The sequence below is a fragment of the Microcaecilia unicolor genome, chromosome 10 (genome assembly GCF_901765095.1).
Source record: "Microcaecilia unicolor chromosome 10, aMicUni1.1, whole genome shotgun sequence".
Lineage (NCBI taxonomy): Eukaryota > Metazoa > Chordata > Amphibia > Gymnophiona > Siphonopidae > Microcaecilia > Microcaecilia unicolor.
This window is the reverse complement of record NC_044040.1, coordinates 161447887-161461815: the sequence shown is the minus strand read 5'-3', so window position 1 is coordinate 161461815 and position 13929 is coordinate 161447887. Positions and strand designations below refer to the sequence as shown.

At 40.8% G+C, this 13929-nt stretch overlaps 1 protein-coding gene across 1 annotated transcript in view; it reads left to right on the top strand.

Moving 5' to 3' along the window:
* The window catches only part of SLC25A36 (solute carrier family 25 member 36), a 124110-nt gene extending 110451 nt beyond the window's left edge, over positions 1-13659 (top strand). Inside the window, exon 7 of the mRNA XM_030217258.1 lies at positions 9785-13659. Coding sequence (XP_030073118.1) covers positions 9785-9978 — 194 coding nt within the window. The 3' untranslated portion in view covers positions 9979-13659. The remainder of the gene's footprint in view (positions 1-9784) is intronic.
* The last annotated feature ends 270 nt before the right edge of the window (positions 13660-13929 follow it).

The window sequence follows — 13929 nt, the reverse complement described above, 5'->3', positions numbered from 1 at the left end:
ATTGCTAAAACTAGTATTTAATTGATGAAAGTACATATATAAGTAATGTGGCTAGGGCCTTTTTATATATATTTTACATTTTGAAATTTGCAGAAAAGAGTGGTTATATAGTTTAGATTTATTATACCACCTTTCGCAAGCATATGCAACAAAGTAGTTTAAAAAGTCAAGAAAATACACTGTTACAATACAGGTTTATGGTAGCGAACCACACAATATGTAGTGTGAAAGGATGAGTAGATGTCCATATTTGGACAGGTTATCTTCATTCAGAGAGGGAACATTTTTATAAAATCAGACAGTACTACTACTACTACTACTATTTAGCATTTCTATAGCGCTACAAGGCGTACGCAGCGCTGCACAAACATAGAAGAAAGACAGTCCCTGCTCAAAGAGCTTACAATCTAATAGACAAAAAAGAAATAAAGTAATCAAATCAATTAATGTGAACGGGAAGGAAGAGAGGAGGGTAGGTGGAGGCGAGTGGTTACGAGTCAAAAGCAATGTTAAAGAGGTGGGCTTTCAGTCTAGATTTAAAGGTGGCCAAGGATGGGGCAAGACGTAGGGGCTCAGGAAGTTTATTCCAGGCGTAGGGTGTAGCGAGACGGAAGGCGCGAAGTCTGGAGTTGGCAGTAGTGGAGAAGGGAACAGATAAGAAGAATTTATCCATGGAGCGGAGTGCACGGGAAGGGGTGTAAGGAAGGACGAGTGTGGAGAGATACTGGGGAGCAGCAGAGTGAGTACATTTATAGGTTAGTAGAAGAAGTTTGAACAGGATGCGAAAACGGATAGGGAGCCAGTGAAGGGTCTTGAGGAGAGGGGTAGTATGAGTAGAGCGACCCTCGCGGAAGACGAGACGGGCAGCAGAGTTTTGAACCGACTGGAGAGGGGAGAGGTGACTAAGTGGGAGACCAGCAAGAAGCAGGTTGCAGTAGTCTAAACGAGAGGTGACAAGGGTGTGGATGAGGGTTTTGGTAGAGTGCTCGGAAAGAAAGGGGCGGATTTTACGGATGTTGTAAAGAAAGAAACGACAGGTCTTGGCAATCTGCTGGATATGAGCAGAGAAGGAGAGAGAAGAGTCAAAGATGACCCCAAGGTTTCGAGCTGAGGAGACAGGGAGAATGAGAGAGCCATCAACAGAAATAGAAAAAGAGGGGGGGGGGGGAGCGGGGAGGTGGGTTTTGGGGGGGGAAATGAGAAGCTCGGTTTTGGTCATATTTAATTTCAGGTGGCGTTGAGACATCCAGACAGCAATGTCAGACAAGCACGCTGAAACTTTGGTTTGGATGCAAGGTGAGATATCAGGGGTAGAAAGGTAGATTTGGGAGTCATCAGCATAGAGATGGTAGGAAAAGCCATGGGGTGAGATTAATGAACCAAGGGAAGAAGTGTAGATGGAAAAGAGGAGGGGACCAAGAACAGAACCCTGAGGTACGCCGACAGGCAGAGGGATAGAAGTAGAAGAGGATCCACCAGAGTGAACACTAAAGGTGCGGAGGGAGAGGTAGGAAGAGAACCAGGAAAGGACAGAGCCCTGGAATCCAAGTGAGGACAGGGTATCGAGAAGTATGCTGTGATCGACAGTGTCAAAAGCAGTGGAAAGATCAAGAAGAATGAGGATGGAATATTGACCTCTGGATTTAGCCAGTAATAGGTCATTGGAGACTTTAGTAAGCGCAGTTTCGGTTGAGTGGAAACCAGATTGTAGTGGGTCAAGAATAGCATGTGAGGAGAGAAAATCAAGGCAGCGGTGGTGAACAGCACGCTCAAGTAATTTGGAGAGAAAAGGAAGGAGGGAGATGGGTCGGTAATTAGAGGGACAAGTAGGGTCGAGTGAAGGCTTCTTAAGGAGAGGTGTGACCACAGCATGTTTAAAGGCAGCAGGGACAGTCGCAGTGGAAAGTGAGAGGTTGAGAATGTGACAGATAAAAGGAATAAGAGCAGGAGAGATGGCATTAAGAAGGTGGGTGGGAATGGGATCAGAGGAACAGGTGGTACATTTTGAGGAAGAAAGGAGAATGGTAGTTTCCTCAATAGTAACTTCAGGAAAGGAGGAAAGGGAATGAGGGGAAGGAGAGAGAGGGGAACGGACGAGTGGAGGGAGAGGTGGTGAGGTAGAGAAAGCAAGGTTTATCTTTTGAACCTTGTTGTGAAAGAATTCAGCAAGGGTCTGAGGAGATAATGAAGGGGGAGTTGGGGGAGGGGGCACCTTGAGGAGAGAGTTCAATGTGGTGAAGAAAAGTCGAGGATTAGAGCCAAGAGAGTTGGTCAGTTGGACAATATCTTAGCAGAGAGAGGTAAGAGAACATTTAGAGTAGGGTTTTACTATGAATCTTCCATGTTTATATTCCCACATATGCTCTAGTAAAGTTAAAAGTTTTTGAAACCTTTTTTGGAACTTGAGGTAGGAATTTCCTTTCCGTAAGCAAACAGGCAGTGAGTTTGACAGAGTAGGAGCTACAAAAAAGAATGCAAATTGGATTGATGAAAGTCAAGCTTGTAATACAGGAAGAGAGGTAACATTTGGTTTTCGTATTGTGGATTGGGTGAATAGAGGGAACTGGCACTAGATGATTAGCTAAGTATGGGAGAAGGTTGAGATAGAAAGCTTTTTAGGCAAGGAACATAATTTTATAGTGGTTCTGATAGGTCTCTGGGAGCCAGTGTTCAGATAATGGTAGAGGTGTGCTGTGGTCATATTTTTTGGCTCCTTTACTGCCACGTTATTTTTATGTTCTCTAGTTGTTTCAATATGCACAATTTAGCTCTGTAGCACAGAAATCCAAGTGACAAAGGATAAAGGAGTGAGATAAGGTCCTTGTCTAGTAGGGAGCAGATAGTCCAGAGTTGCTGAAGGCAAAGAAACACAATTGTACCACAGGAGAGGCATAGGGTTTTTTTTTGTTTTTTTTTAAGTAAGTGGGGCTGAGTGGCACATTAAATTCTTCAATGAGTTGACCAAGAAGATTGATGACCCCTTAAAAATTGGGGAAATGTCTGGTTTACATTGGCAGCCTGTAATCCACAATGTCAGAGACGTCAATGAAATAAGCCTAAGCTTGTTGGTTTCTCTCCGGAGAAGAATCACATCCAAATAAATATTGGGTGGATAAGGTCTGGGCTTGAGTAGCTAGTATAATACAGCAGCTTTAAGTTACCTGAATATATGTAAAATGAGAAGAACGGTGGAAAAAAAAACTTAGGGGGACAACTGAGAGGGTAAAAACTGTACAACAGGCATGGATGCTGTTCAAAAATACCATCCTGGAGGCCCAGGCCAAACATATTCCACTAATTAGAAAAGAAAGACGGAACTCCAAAAGACAGCCGGCCTGGTTGAAAAGTGAGGTGAAAGAAGCTATTAGGGCTAAAAGAAATGCCTTCAGAAAATGGAAGAAGGAACCGTCTGAAAATAACAAGAAGCAGCATAAGGAGTGTCAGAGCAAATGCAAGGCGCAGATAAAGAAGGCCAAGAGGGATTACGAAAAAAGATAGCATTAGAGGCAAAAAAAATAGTACATTTTTTTTCGGTGTATTAAAAGCAGGAAGCTGGCAAAAGAATCATTTGGGCCGCTGGATGACCGAGGGGTAAAAGGGGCGATCAAGGAACACAAAGACATAACAGAGAAATTGAATGAATTCTTTGCTTCGGTCTTCACCGAGGAAGATTTGGGTGGGATACCGGTGTCGGAAATGGTATTTCAAGCGGATGAGTCGGAGAAACTTACTGACTTCACGGTAAACCTGGAGGACGTAATGGGGCAGTTCAGCAAACTGAAGAGTAGCAAATTTCCTGGACCGGATGGTATTCATCCTAGAGTACTGATAGAACTGAAAAATGAGCTTGCGGAGCTACTGATATGCAATTTATCCTTAAAATCGAGCGTGGTACCGGAAGATTGGAGGGTGGCCAATGTAACGCCCATTTTTAAAAAAGGTTCCAGGGGAGATCCGGGAAATTATAGACCGGTGAGTCTGACATTGGTGCCGGGGAAAATGGTAGAGGCTATTATTAAAAACAAAATTACAGAGCACATCCGAGGACATGGATTACTGAGACCAAGTCAGCATGGCTTTAGTGTGGGGAAATCTTGCCTGACCAATTTACTTCAATTCTTTGAAGGAGTAAACAAGCATGTGGACAAAGGGGAGCCAATTGATATTGTGTATCTGGATTTTCAAAAGGCGTTTAACAAGGTACCTCATGAAAGGCTACAGAGGAAATTGGAGAGTCATGGGATAGGAGGAAAAGCCCTATTGTGGATTAAGAACTGGTTGAAGGATAGGAAACAGAGAGTGGGGTTAAATGGGCAGTATTCATAATGGAGAAGGGTAGTTAGTGGGGTTCCTCAGGGGTCTGTGCTAGGACCGCTGCTTTTTAATATATTTATAAATGATTTAGAGATGGGAGTAACTAGCAAGGTAATTAAATTTGCTGATGACACAAAGTTATTCAAAGTCGTTAACTCGCGACAGGATTGTGAAAAATTACAGAAGGACCTTACGAGACTGGGAGACTGGGCGGCTAAATGGCAGATGATTAAACGTTTAATGTGAGCAAGTGCAAGGTGATGCATGTGGGAAAAAAGAACCCAAATTATAGCTACGTCATGCAAGGTTCCACGTTAGGAGTTACGGACCAAGAAAGGGATCTGGGTGTCATCGTCGGTAATACGCTGAAACCTTCTACTCAGTGTGCTGTTGCAGCTCGGAAAGCAAATAGAATGTTGGGTATTATTAGGAAAGGTGTGGAAAACAGGTGTGAAGATGTTATAATGCCGTTATATCGCTCCATGGTGCTACCGCACCTTGAGTATTCTGTTCAATTCTGGTCGCCGCATCTCAAGAAAGATATAGTGGAATTGGAAAAGGTGCAGCGAAGGGCGACTAAAATGATAGCGGGGATGGGACGACTTCCCTATGAAGAAAGACTAAGGAGGCTAGGGCTTTTCGGCTTGGAGAAGAGACAGCTGAGGGGGAGACATGATAGAGGTATATAAAATAATGAGTGGAGTGGAACAGGTGGATGTGAAGCGTCTGTTCACGCTTTCCAAAAATACTAGGACTAGGGGGCATGCGATGAAACTACAGTGTAGTAAATTTAAAACATATCGGAGAAACTTTTTCTTCACCCAATGCGTAATTAAACTCTGGAATTTGTTACCGGAGAATGTGGTGAAGGCGGTTAGCTTGGCAGTGTTTAAAAAGGGGTTAAACGGTTTCCTAAAGGACAAGTCCATAAACCGCTACTAAATGGACTTGGGAAAAATCCACAATTCCAGGAATAACATATATAGAATGTTTGTACGTTTGGGAAGCTTGCCAGGTGCCCTTGGCCTGGATTGGCCGCTGTCGTGGACAGGATGCTGGGCTCGATGGACCCTTGGTCTTTTCCCAGTGTGGCATTACTTATATACTTAAGTATGCAAACCGCTTTGAATTTAGTTGCAAAAACCTCAGAAAGGCGGTATATCAAGTCCCATTTCCCTTTCCCTTATCAGTATAAAAGTAACTGTTTATACTGAGGGTCTGTATCAAAATTGCAAGCAGACATATATAAAGTTCGAGTGAGGCTGGTGTCAAAACTGAGCCCTAAGGCACAACAGCTTGTGTAAATAGAGAATTGCATTGGACCTAATGATACATAGAAAATTCATGTGTTAAGGTAAGATGCAAACTGGTAAAGTACCTTATCACAAAGGCTGATGTCAAATAGTCATGACAGAAGTAGTGCATGGGTCGGGAGAAACAGAATATCAGGATACCTGCTTGGACCGCTGGGGCACTGTGGTGCTCATTTTCGAAGCAGATAGATGTCACAAAATGGCGCAAAAATACTACATCTGCCAAAAACGTCTAAATCATGGTTTTCGTAAAGGCAGAATTTGAACATTTTCAGCTGAGTTCGTTCAAATAACAAGGGGGTATGTTTTGGGTGGGACTAATGCAGACCCAAAATTAGGACGTCTTTCAGCAATAATGGAACAGGAAGACATAAAAAGAAGTACGTTTTTATCTAGACTTGTTTCATTCACATCCAAGTTTTTTTTTTTTTTTAAATGCTTTGAATGACCAGCTGACTTTAACCCCTGGATGGATTAAGGCTTAACCCCTCCTTAATCTCCCAGTGAATGTTGTCCCCCCTCCCACTCCTCTAAGAACTGAAACTGAAAGGAGATACCAGCGCTATGACAGCATTAGGTATTAAGGGCATACAGAGCAACAAGCAACTCCCAGGAGTAACCTAGTGGTCAGCATATGGACTGTGAACAAGGGGAACCAGATCCAAATCCCATTCCACATAGTACATTTGTAATGGAAATTGTGAGCCTCCAAAACCCACTAACTTACCTACTGTACATAAATATACGAGACACTTGCAGGGTGGAAGGTTATTGTATTGCTTGGCGATTGTTACATGTCTAAGACCTTGTATGTAACTGTTGTTACCCGCTTTGGACAACGGCAGGATATAAATATTTCCTGGAGGGCTCACAGTACAAAATAAAGGAGCTATGGTGGGAATTGTACCTGGGTGGCGTTGTTTAAAATCCATTGTATTGACCACTAGGCTGCCCCTCTAATCTGCAGGGACATCTGTGTGGCCATATCTCTCAAAATGATGCCAGTGAGATGTTCTAGTACCTGTTTTTTTGGTGTTTAAAAGTTGGACGTGTCACTTTAGAATATGGCTGTTCTTTATAGATGTTTTCTATGCAAATATGTCCATCTGAAAGCCATTTTTGAAAGGGAAATCCAGACATTCCTGTTCAAAGATGGACTTTTTTTAATGAACATAATGAGCTGGGACATCTGGTCAGGAAGAGCACAGCAAGCAAGTCAGTGTTGTGGCACGCATCCACAGGTGTATGCCCAAAGGGGCATACCAGGCTTCTTCAGAGCACCAGAGGAGCTGGAGATTATGCCTGAGTGACTTCCTGAAAGTTTTTATTCTTTTTGATGTGTTAATATGTTAAAAAGGAGAAAATTAAGATAGGTGCATCCAGCATTCTGAAGGTGACTAGTCTGTCTCAGATGCTTCTCTGAGTTCAGAGGAACATTCCATACCAACCCCACATAAATTTCCTATCATTGTGAATGGGCTTTCTCCACAAGGTTTGTCTAGTCCACAGGGAATACCTTCTTTAAGGATTGATAGATATTCTAGTATGTGCCAGAAACCCACAGTACCAGTGCTGCTCATAGTTTTTCTGATGTTGATGATGCCCCCCCCCCCCCCCCCCCAAGCAGATATTTTGCTTAGTGATGTTTGGAAAGGATAACCAGGATTGATAGACAAATCCTATCCTTAAATTCTCAATTGTCTTCCTTTTCTTTTGTAGTTTTGGGAGGTCTAGGCCCTAATGGTACCAGGGGTCCCTCCGTTTAGATTTTGTGCAATAACGCCACAGAGGTGTCCTGGTTTCTATTGCCTTAGCAAGTACTACATCCCATACGTCTGCTTAGATCTTTTTTTTTTTTGTTTTGCTCCTTTTCAACAATGCAATTCAAACATCTTCAAATCACACTGCTGAACAATATATGCAACTGGAGTGCCAGGTTAGCATACGTGGAGGGGCATTTTCGAAAGGGACGTCCAAGTTGCAGTTTGGATGTCCTTGCAAAACAGCGAAATCCAGGGGCGGGGAAACCCGTATTTTCGAAACAAGATGGACGCCCATCTTTCATTTCGAAAATGCCGTCAGAGGCATCCAAATCCTTAAATTTGGACATTCCTAGATTTGGTCGTCCCTAGACATGGACGCTTCTGACTTTTGGTGATTTTCGAAACCAAAGACGTCCATGTCAAAAACGGCCAAATGCAAGCCATTTGGTGGTGGAAGGAGCCAGCATTTGTAGTGCACTGGTCCCCCTGACATGCCAGGACACCAACCGAGCACCCTAGGGGGCACTGCAGTGGACTTCATAAATTGCTCCCAGGAACATAGCTCCCTTACCTTATGTGCTGAGCCCCCCAAAACCCACTACCCACGACTGTACACCACTACCATAGCCCTTATGGGTGAAGGGGGACACCTATATATGGGTACAGTGGGTTTGTGGTGGGTTTTGGAGAGCTCACTGTTCTCTCCACAAATGTAACGGGGGGGGGGGGGGGTATGGGCCTGGGTCCGCCTGTCTGAAGTACACTGCAGTACCCACTAAAACTGCTCCAGGGATCTTCATGCGCTGTCATGGACCCGAGTATGATATCTGAGGCTGGCACAACGTATTTTGAAAGATGTTTTTTGAGGGTAGGAGGGGGTTAGTGACCACTGGGGAGTAACAGGAGGTCATCCCCGATTCTCTCCGGTGGTCATCTGGTCATTTCAGGCACCTTTTTGTGCCTTAGTCGTAAGAAAAAACAGGTCCGGGTGAAAACGTCCAAGTGTTCGTCAGGGACGTCCTTGGGGTTTTTTTCGATTATGGGTCAAGGACGTCAAAGTGTTGGGCATGCCCAAGTCCCACCTTTGCTACGCCTCCGACACGCCCCCTTGAACTTTGGCCGTCCTTGCGAAGGAGTGCAGTTGGAGACGTCCTAAATCAGGTTTCGATTATACCGATTTGGACAACCCCGGGAGGACGTCCATCTTCTTATTTATGTCGAAAGATGGATGTCCTTCTCTTTCGAAAATGAGCCCAATAGTCTCTGCTTACAATCAAATTAATTTGTCTTCTGAGTCAATCTTTCAGAATTTGTCTTTAGAGCCAATCTTCCTACTTCAGTACTTCTTATGGTACCAAATTTGTATAGAAGATCTCTAATGTGCCATCACTGTAAGAAATTCTATATAAACTAATTTATGCTATTATAATGGAATGAAGATGGAGGACAGAGCAGTTAAAGAACTTGCTGGGAGTTTAAATATTTGAGTGAGTTTTCTTATTTTCATCTACCCATGAAACCATGATTCACACTACCTTCAGTTTTTGGAGGTGTTTTTGACTTGACCACTGGTTCTCAAGAATAGTTATTTCATGGTGCACACATTCAGTTTTACTGAATAGACATTTAACATCCTATACTCTGAGGGGCTGTTAATATCTGGGTGCCTTTTTGGAAGCCTTCAGTCTCCTATAGGCATTAATTCACCTTGTTAATCCCTCTCTATATGATTGAAAAGAAAGTTATTTACTCTGGAGAAAAAATACATTTAATCTATAATTGTCCTCCAGAGGTATATTTTCTTGGATTCCACCAAATCCACTTGCACACTTGGGCTGTTTTCAAACCTGTTCTCTTCTAGTGCAAAAAAAGAAAGCCCTCACCATTTAAGCAATTCTGTTATGGCTTTTTTACACTGCAGTTCTCTAAATTTTGTATGGTTGAAACATGCTTTCCTACACCATTTCTTGGGTGATGCAGCACACCAGTGTGAGTCCATTAAAATAACAGTTTGAGAATACAAGTAAGCCTAGTAATAAATACAGTTATACTTTTGTAAATAATATATACTTGAGGAATGCAAGAACAGTGTGCCCATTATCTTTTTTTGTGTGTGTTTGGACTTCACATTGAGCTAGACTGAAGCAGAATCTTGATTTCTTGTGCATAGATTGTGAGCCCACTAGGGACAGAGAAAGTACCTGCATATATGTAAACTGCTTTGGTTGAACCACAGAAAGGCAGTATATGAAATCTATGACCCCATCAGATAGTATGGGATATAGTATTTTAGTTAGTAAATCAATATTTTTATTTCAGATTGTACAATTTGGATGTAATATTTTTATAAAGTGAAAATCAAATAATTACTGTGGTCTTATTTCTTTTATCTAGAGGTTGTACGAACTAGACTACGAGAAGAAGGAACAAAATACAGGTCATTCTTCCAGACTCTGTCATTGGTTGTCAAGGAAGAAGGGTCTTTGTCCTTGTACCGTGGTCTAACAACACATCTAGTCAGACAGATTCCAAACACAGCTATAATGATGTCCACCTATGAACTGGTGGTCTACTTACTCAATGGATAACAACTTATTACTACACCCCAAGAAAATGGAAGACCAAAAGACTGCAATGGACCAAGCAACACCAACAAACACATTGTGGTGGTTAAAGATGCTAAGATGGGAGAAGCAAAAGAGTACTGAAAATCTGTAGCCTAAGATGAATTAGACCTAAAAGAAACATGAGACATTGTTCTGTCATAAACTCTGGTCTCTTTGGCCTCAAGTGAGAGATAACAGAAGAGATGCCTCAGGAGGAATGCTTTCAAATATCTTTTTACTTCAGAATTACTATTTTCTCTTAAATGATGCAGTACTTTAAAATAAAATGTCTTGTTTGAGGAAACACAGTTATAAACCCTCATTGCTAAGTATATTGCATTTCTATCAGAACTGTAAGATTTTCTCCCCTGCAATTTTTTGGTTTATTGAGTAGAAATCTGGGTATATGTGGTGTCTCCTACTAGTTGCCATCTGAGGCTTCATAGTATTTTTGACCTCAAGTATATAAAAGTGCCTATAATATCTCCACAAAAGAAACTTGAGGTGAACAGATCTCCTTCAGTGTGGAGTTGTGAGTATGATTTTGAGAGGCAATAAAATATTAAGGCTATTTCAAAATTATAGAAACTGTGCTTTTGCTTGCAGCAAACAGTAGACTACTGTCTCTGCTGACAGATTTGTTTACACTGATGCAAATAGTTGCCATGTAAAAATCTACCACAGACTTGTTGATGCTGCTGATGAACATGTGACCTGTAACACTAGAAGCTAGTTTTGAAACTTGAAAGACTCTCTACATGTATCCTTTTGATATGTGCAGCTTAATATTTTAATATATAAAAAAATAACTGCTTAGTTAAATTGTTTTCCCCTTGTGAACATTTCAGATGAAATATAACTCATTAGTCTTTTGGCTAGATGGGTTGCAGTTGCCTTCTGTACTATACAGTGGAATATTATCTATAATTTTTGTGGAGGTGCTTATAATGTACAGAAAGAAAAACACAAGTGAAAGGGGAAACAAAAATATATATACTATGTATGTTTAGGGACTGGTAGATAAGTCTACCTGCCTTTCTGCAGTGGTTCATTTTGAAGTGAATGTGGAAAGGGGAAAAGCTTGGCCAAGTTTTCATAAATGATTACTAGCACAGCATGGCCAATTCTGAGAACTTATGTACATGCAGATTAACCTGTTGACTATACAATGAGAAAGCAAACCTCAGGAGTGGAAGAGAGAAAGCACCGAGATGATCCGAAGTGGTGAAAAAATAATTTTATTGATAGTTGTATATTCAGTCTTGATCAAAATTAAGTTCATAGCCACAGTCCCAGACACACTCACTCAACACAGGCCGTGTTTCAGCACTTCAGCCTTCATCAGGAGTTGACTTATAAACAAACAAAAACATATAATAACAATCATAGTAATAATGAAAAAACTTTGAAGGTGAGTGTGGATAAACGTGGCTCAACCATGACACAATCACATTTCACCTTTTAGAGATTTTCCAATTGTCTCTTTTTTTTTTTTCACGTACATTCACGTTTATCCACACTCACCTTCAAAATTTTTTCTTTATTACAGTGATTTTTATGTTTTTATTTATGTGTTTGTAAGTCAACTTCTGATGGCTGAAAAACTGAAATATGGCCTGTGAGTGTGTCTGGGACTGTGGCTTCATACTCAATTTTGATCAAGACTGAATATGCAGCTATCAATAAAGAAATTGTTTTTCACCACTTTGCTTCATCTTGGTGCTTTATCCTTTCCAATCCTGAGGTTTACTTGCACTGTTATGTTGGCATATTGGTTTTCTCCTTACTTTTTAGACTATAAAATGAGTACAGAGGTTCTTAGAAATAGGTCGCACCTTGATTTTAACAGAAGACTAGGTACTCCTGTGCTTCTTTTTGCCTTGAATCAGGCCTGTGGAAATGGTGTTGCTGTGCAATAAATTTTGAAATCAACATGCGTCTGAAAACTGAGATAATTGAAATAGCAGAGAAAATGGTAATTTAGAAGTGTGTTTTTGAAGCATTCCTTTTACCCATTTGCTGTATCATTTTTCAAATGAATAACAAACCATGCACAAAATGACAGAAGAACATCAAAACTATAGCCACACATTGAGAAATGAGCCATTCTTACTAACCTGGTTGTCCCCTCCCCACATAAAAAAAAAACAGCCACCTGATTTTGTTAGTTTTTAACTGTGAGAATATGTATTAATATGCTTAGTAGCAGCGATCTCAGTAAAGTTTGCTTCACTGGAATCTATGTACCAAGTTATGCCTTCAGTGCAGTGAGAGAACCTGTTGTTTTCTCTCATATTAATGCTAGATCTACCATAAATTCTCTTGGAAACATCCTACCTGTAATGTTTATTTTTCTGGAATATTTGCATTACTGGCTCATATAAAAGATTAATTATTTGTGGCATTTTATTTCCACCTGCAAATGCTGATTCATACTGGGATGCAACTGCATTTAATTGCAATTTCCCCATATGATTCTTGAGTATAATATTAGATTGTGCATTGTGTGCAATGGCTTTACCTTAATGTCTCCTTATGCACTTTGTAGCCAATTATGGCTAGCAGCTTTCTTTTTTTAGACTTCCCCCTTAGTTTTGTTTTTGTTTTTTTTGTTTTTTAGATAATCACCATGTGTAGGGAGAGAGAGTCATTCAGTTAACACCATTATTATTTGTATAGTATTCTTTTGCTTAAGCTCAGTTTGCAAATCACTTCAGGGAAAGGTAGGCGTAAAGATCAGGTGGATCTCTGTGGTTTGGAATTATTTCTCTAGAAATCTGAAAGTGTACTGAAAATTACCATTGATGTATGCTTTTGGCATCTCCATAGCATTTCTCTAAGAGAAAGGTAGGGGTTGCTGTTAAGGCACTAAGGGTCCCTTTTATTAAGGCACGCTGGCGTTTTTAGCGCGTGCTAAAAATAAATGCACGCTAAAGACATCAATGTATTCCAGTGGGTTTCTTTAGCATTTAGCGCATGCCTATTTTTAACATGCGCTAAAAATGCCAGCGAGCCTAAGTGAAAGGGCCCCTAAGAGAGGGGGGGAGGTGGTGTTATCAATGTGGGCTACTATTATGGCAAGTTATTTTACCACCAGTCGTACTATTTTAGCATAGGGTCCCGTTTTATACAATGAGATCCTGTGTTAAAATAGCACAATTTGTGGTAAAATGACCAGTCAGTGGTAACCCATATTGATAACTACCCCTCCCTCCCCCCCAAAAAGAATGTAAGATATACTTGAATTCTTGATTTTTAAAAGTATTCCATAAAAATGATCACTTCTGTCTCTGGATGATGATGGCGGTGGTCTGTACAAGTGCCCTTTCAGCACCAATTTTAAGCACTCCTGAGGGGTTTAAATGTTCAAGATAGTGGTGTATTTCATCTTGTCTTCACTTTTTAAGTGAATTTATTTCAGCCTGGAATGGGGTTTCATGCCTTGACAAAAAGGGGCTGTTATCAGTGTTTTCAGTGCCAACTTGGCTTTTTGTACTTATTACTTATGACAAAGTTTTACAGACAGTTCTCTGGCACAAACTTCAAACTGGACATTTTGTAAATGTTTTTCTTTTTGCCTCTCTGCATCTGGGTTTCAGTATCACCGTCTGCATTGCCTATCAATTCTGACGTCGTCTGCAACTAGTTTAAAAAAAAAAAAAAGGAAAGAAATATTATGCATTGCCATCAAATCAACAGTAATGTTGATGTGTTTTATAAAATTTTATAGCCCATAAATTCATTATGCAAACTCAGTTATGTTGTGTAGTATCCAAAACGTATAATGTAAACCACAGTATTTGAGAGAGGGGCTTACCTTAGATAATCAGGTTATAAAATTACTCCTCTATATTCTAAGTCGCCTTTGTTTTTTGCTTTTTTTTTTCAATAGTTAAGCAGTAACCTTTAGTGGATAGGACTGGTATTGCCAGT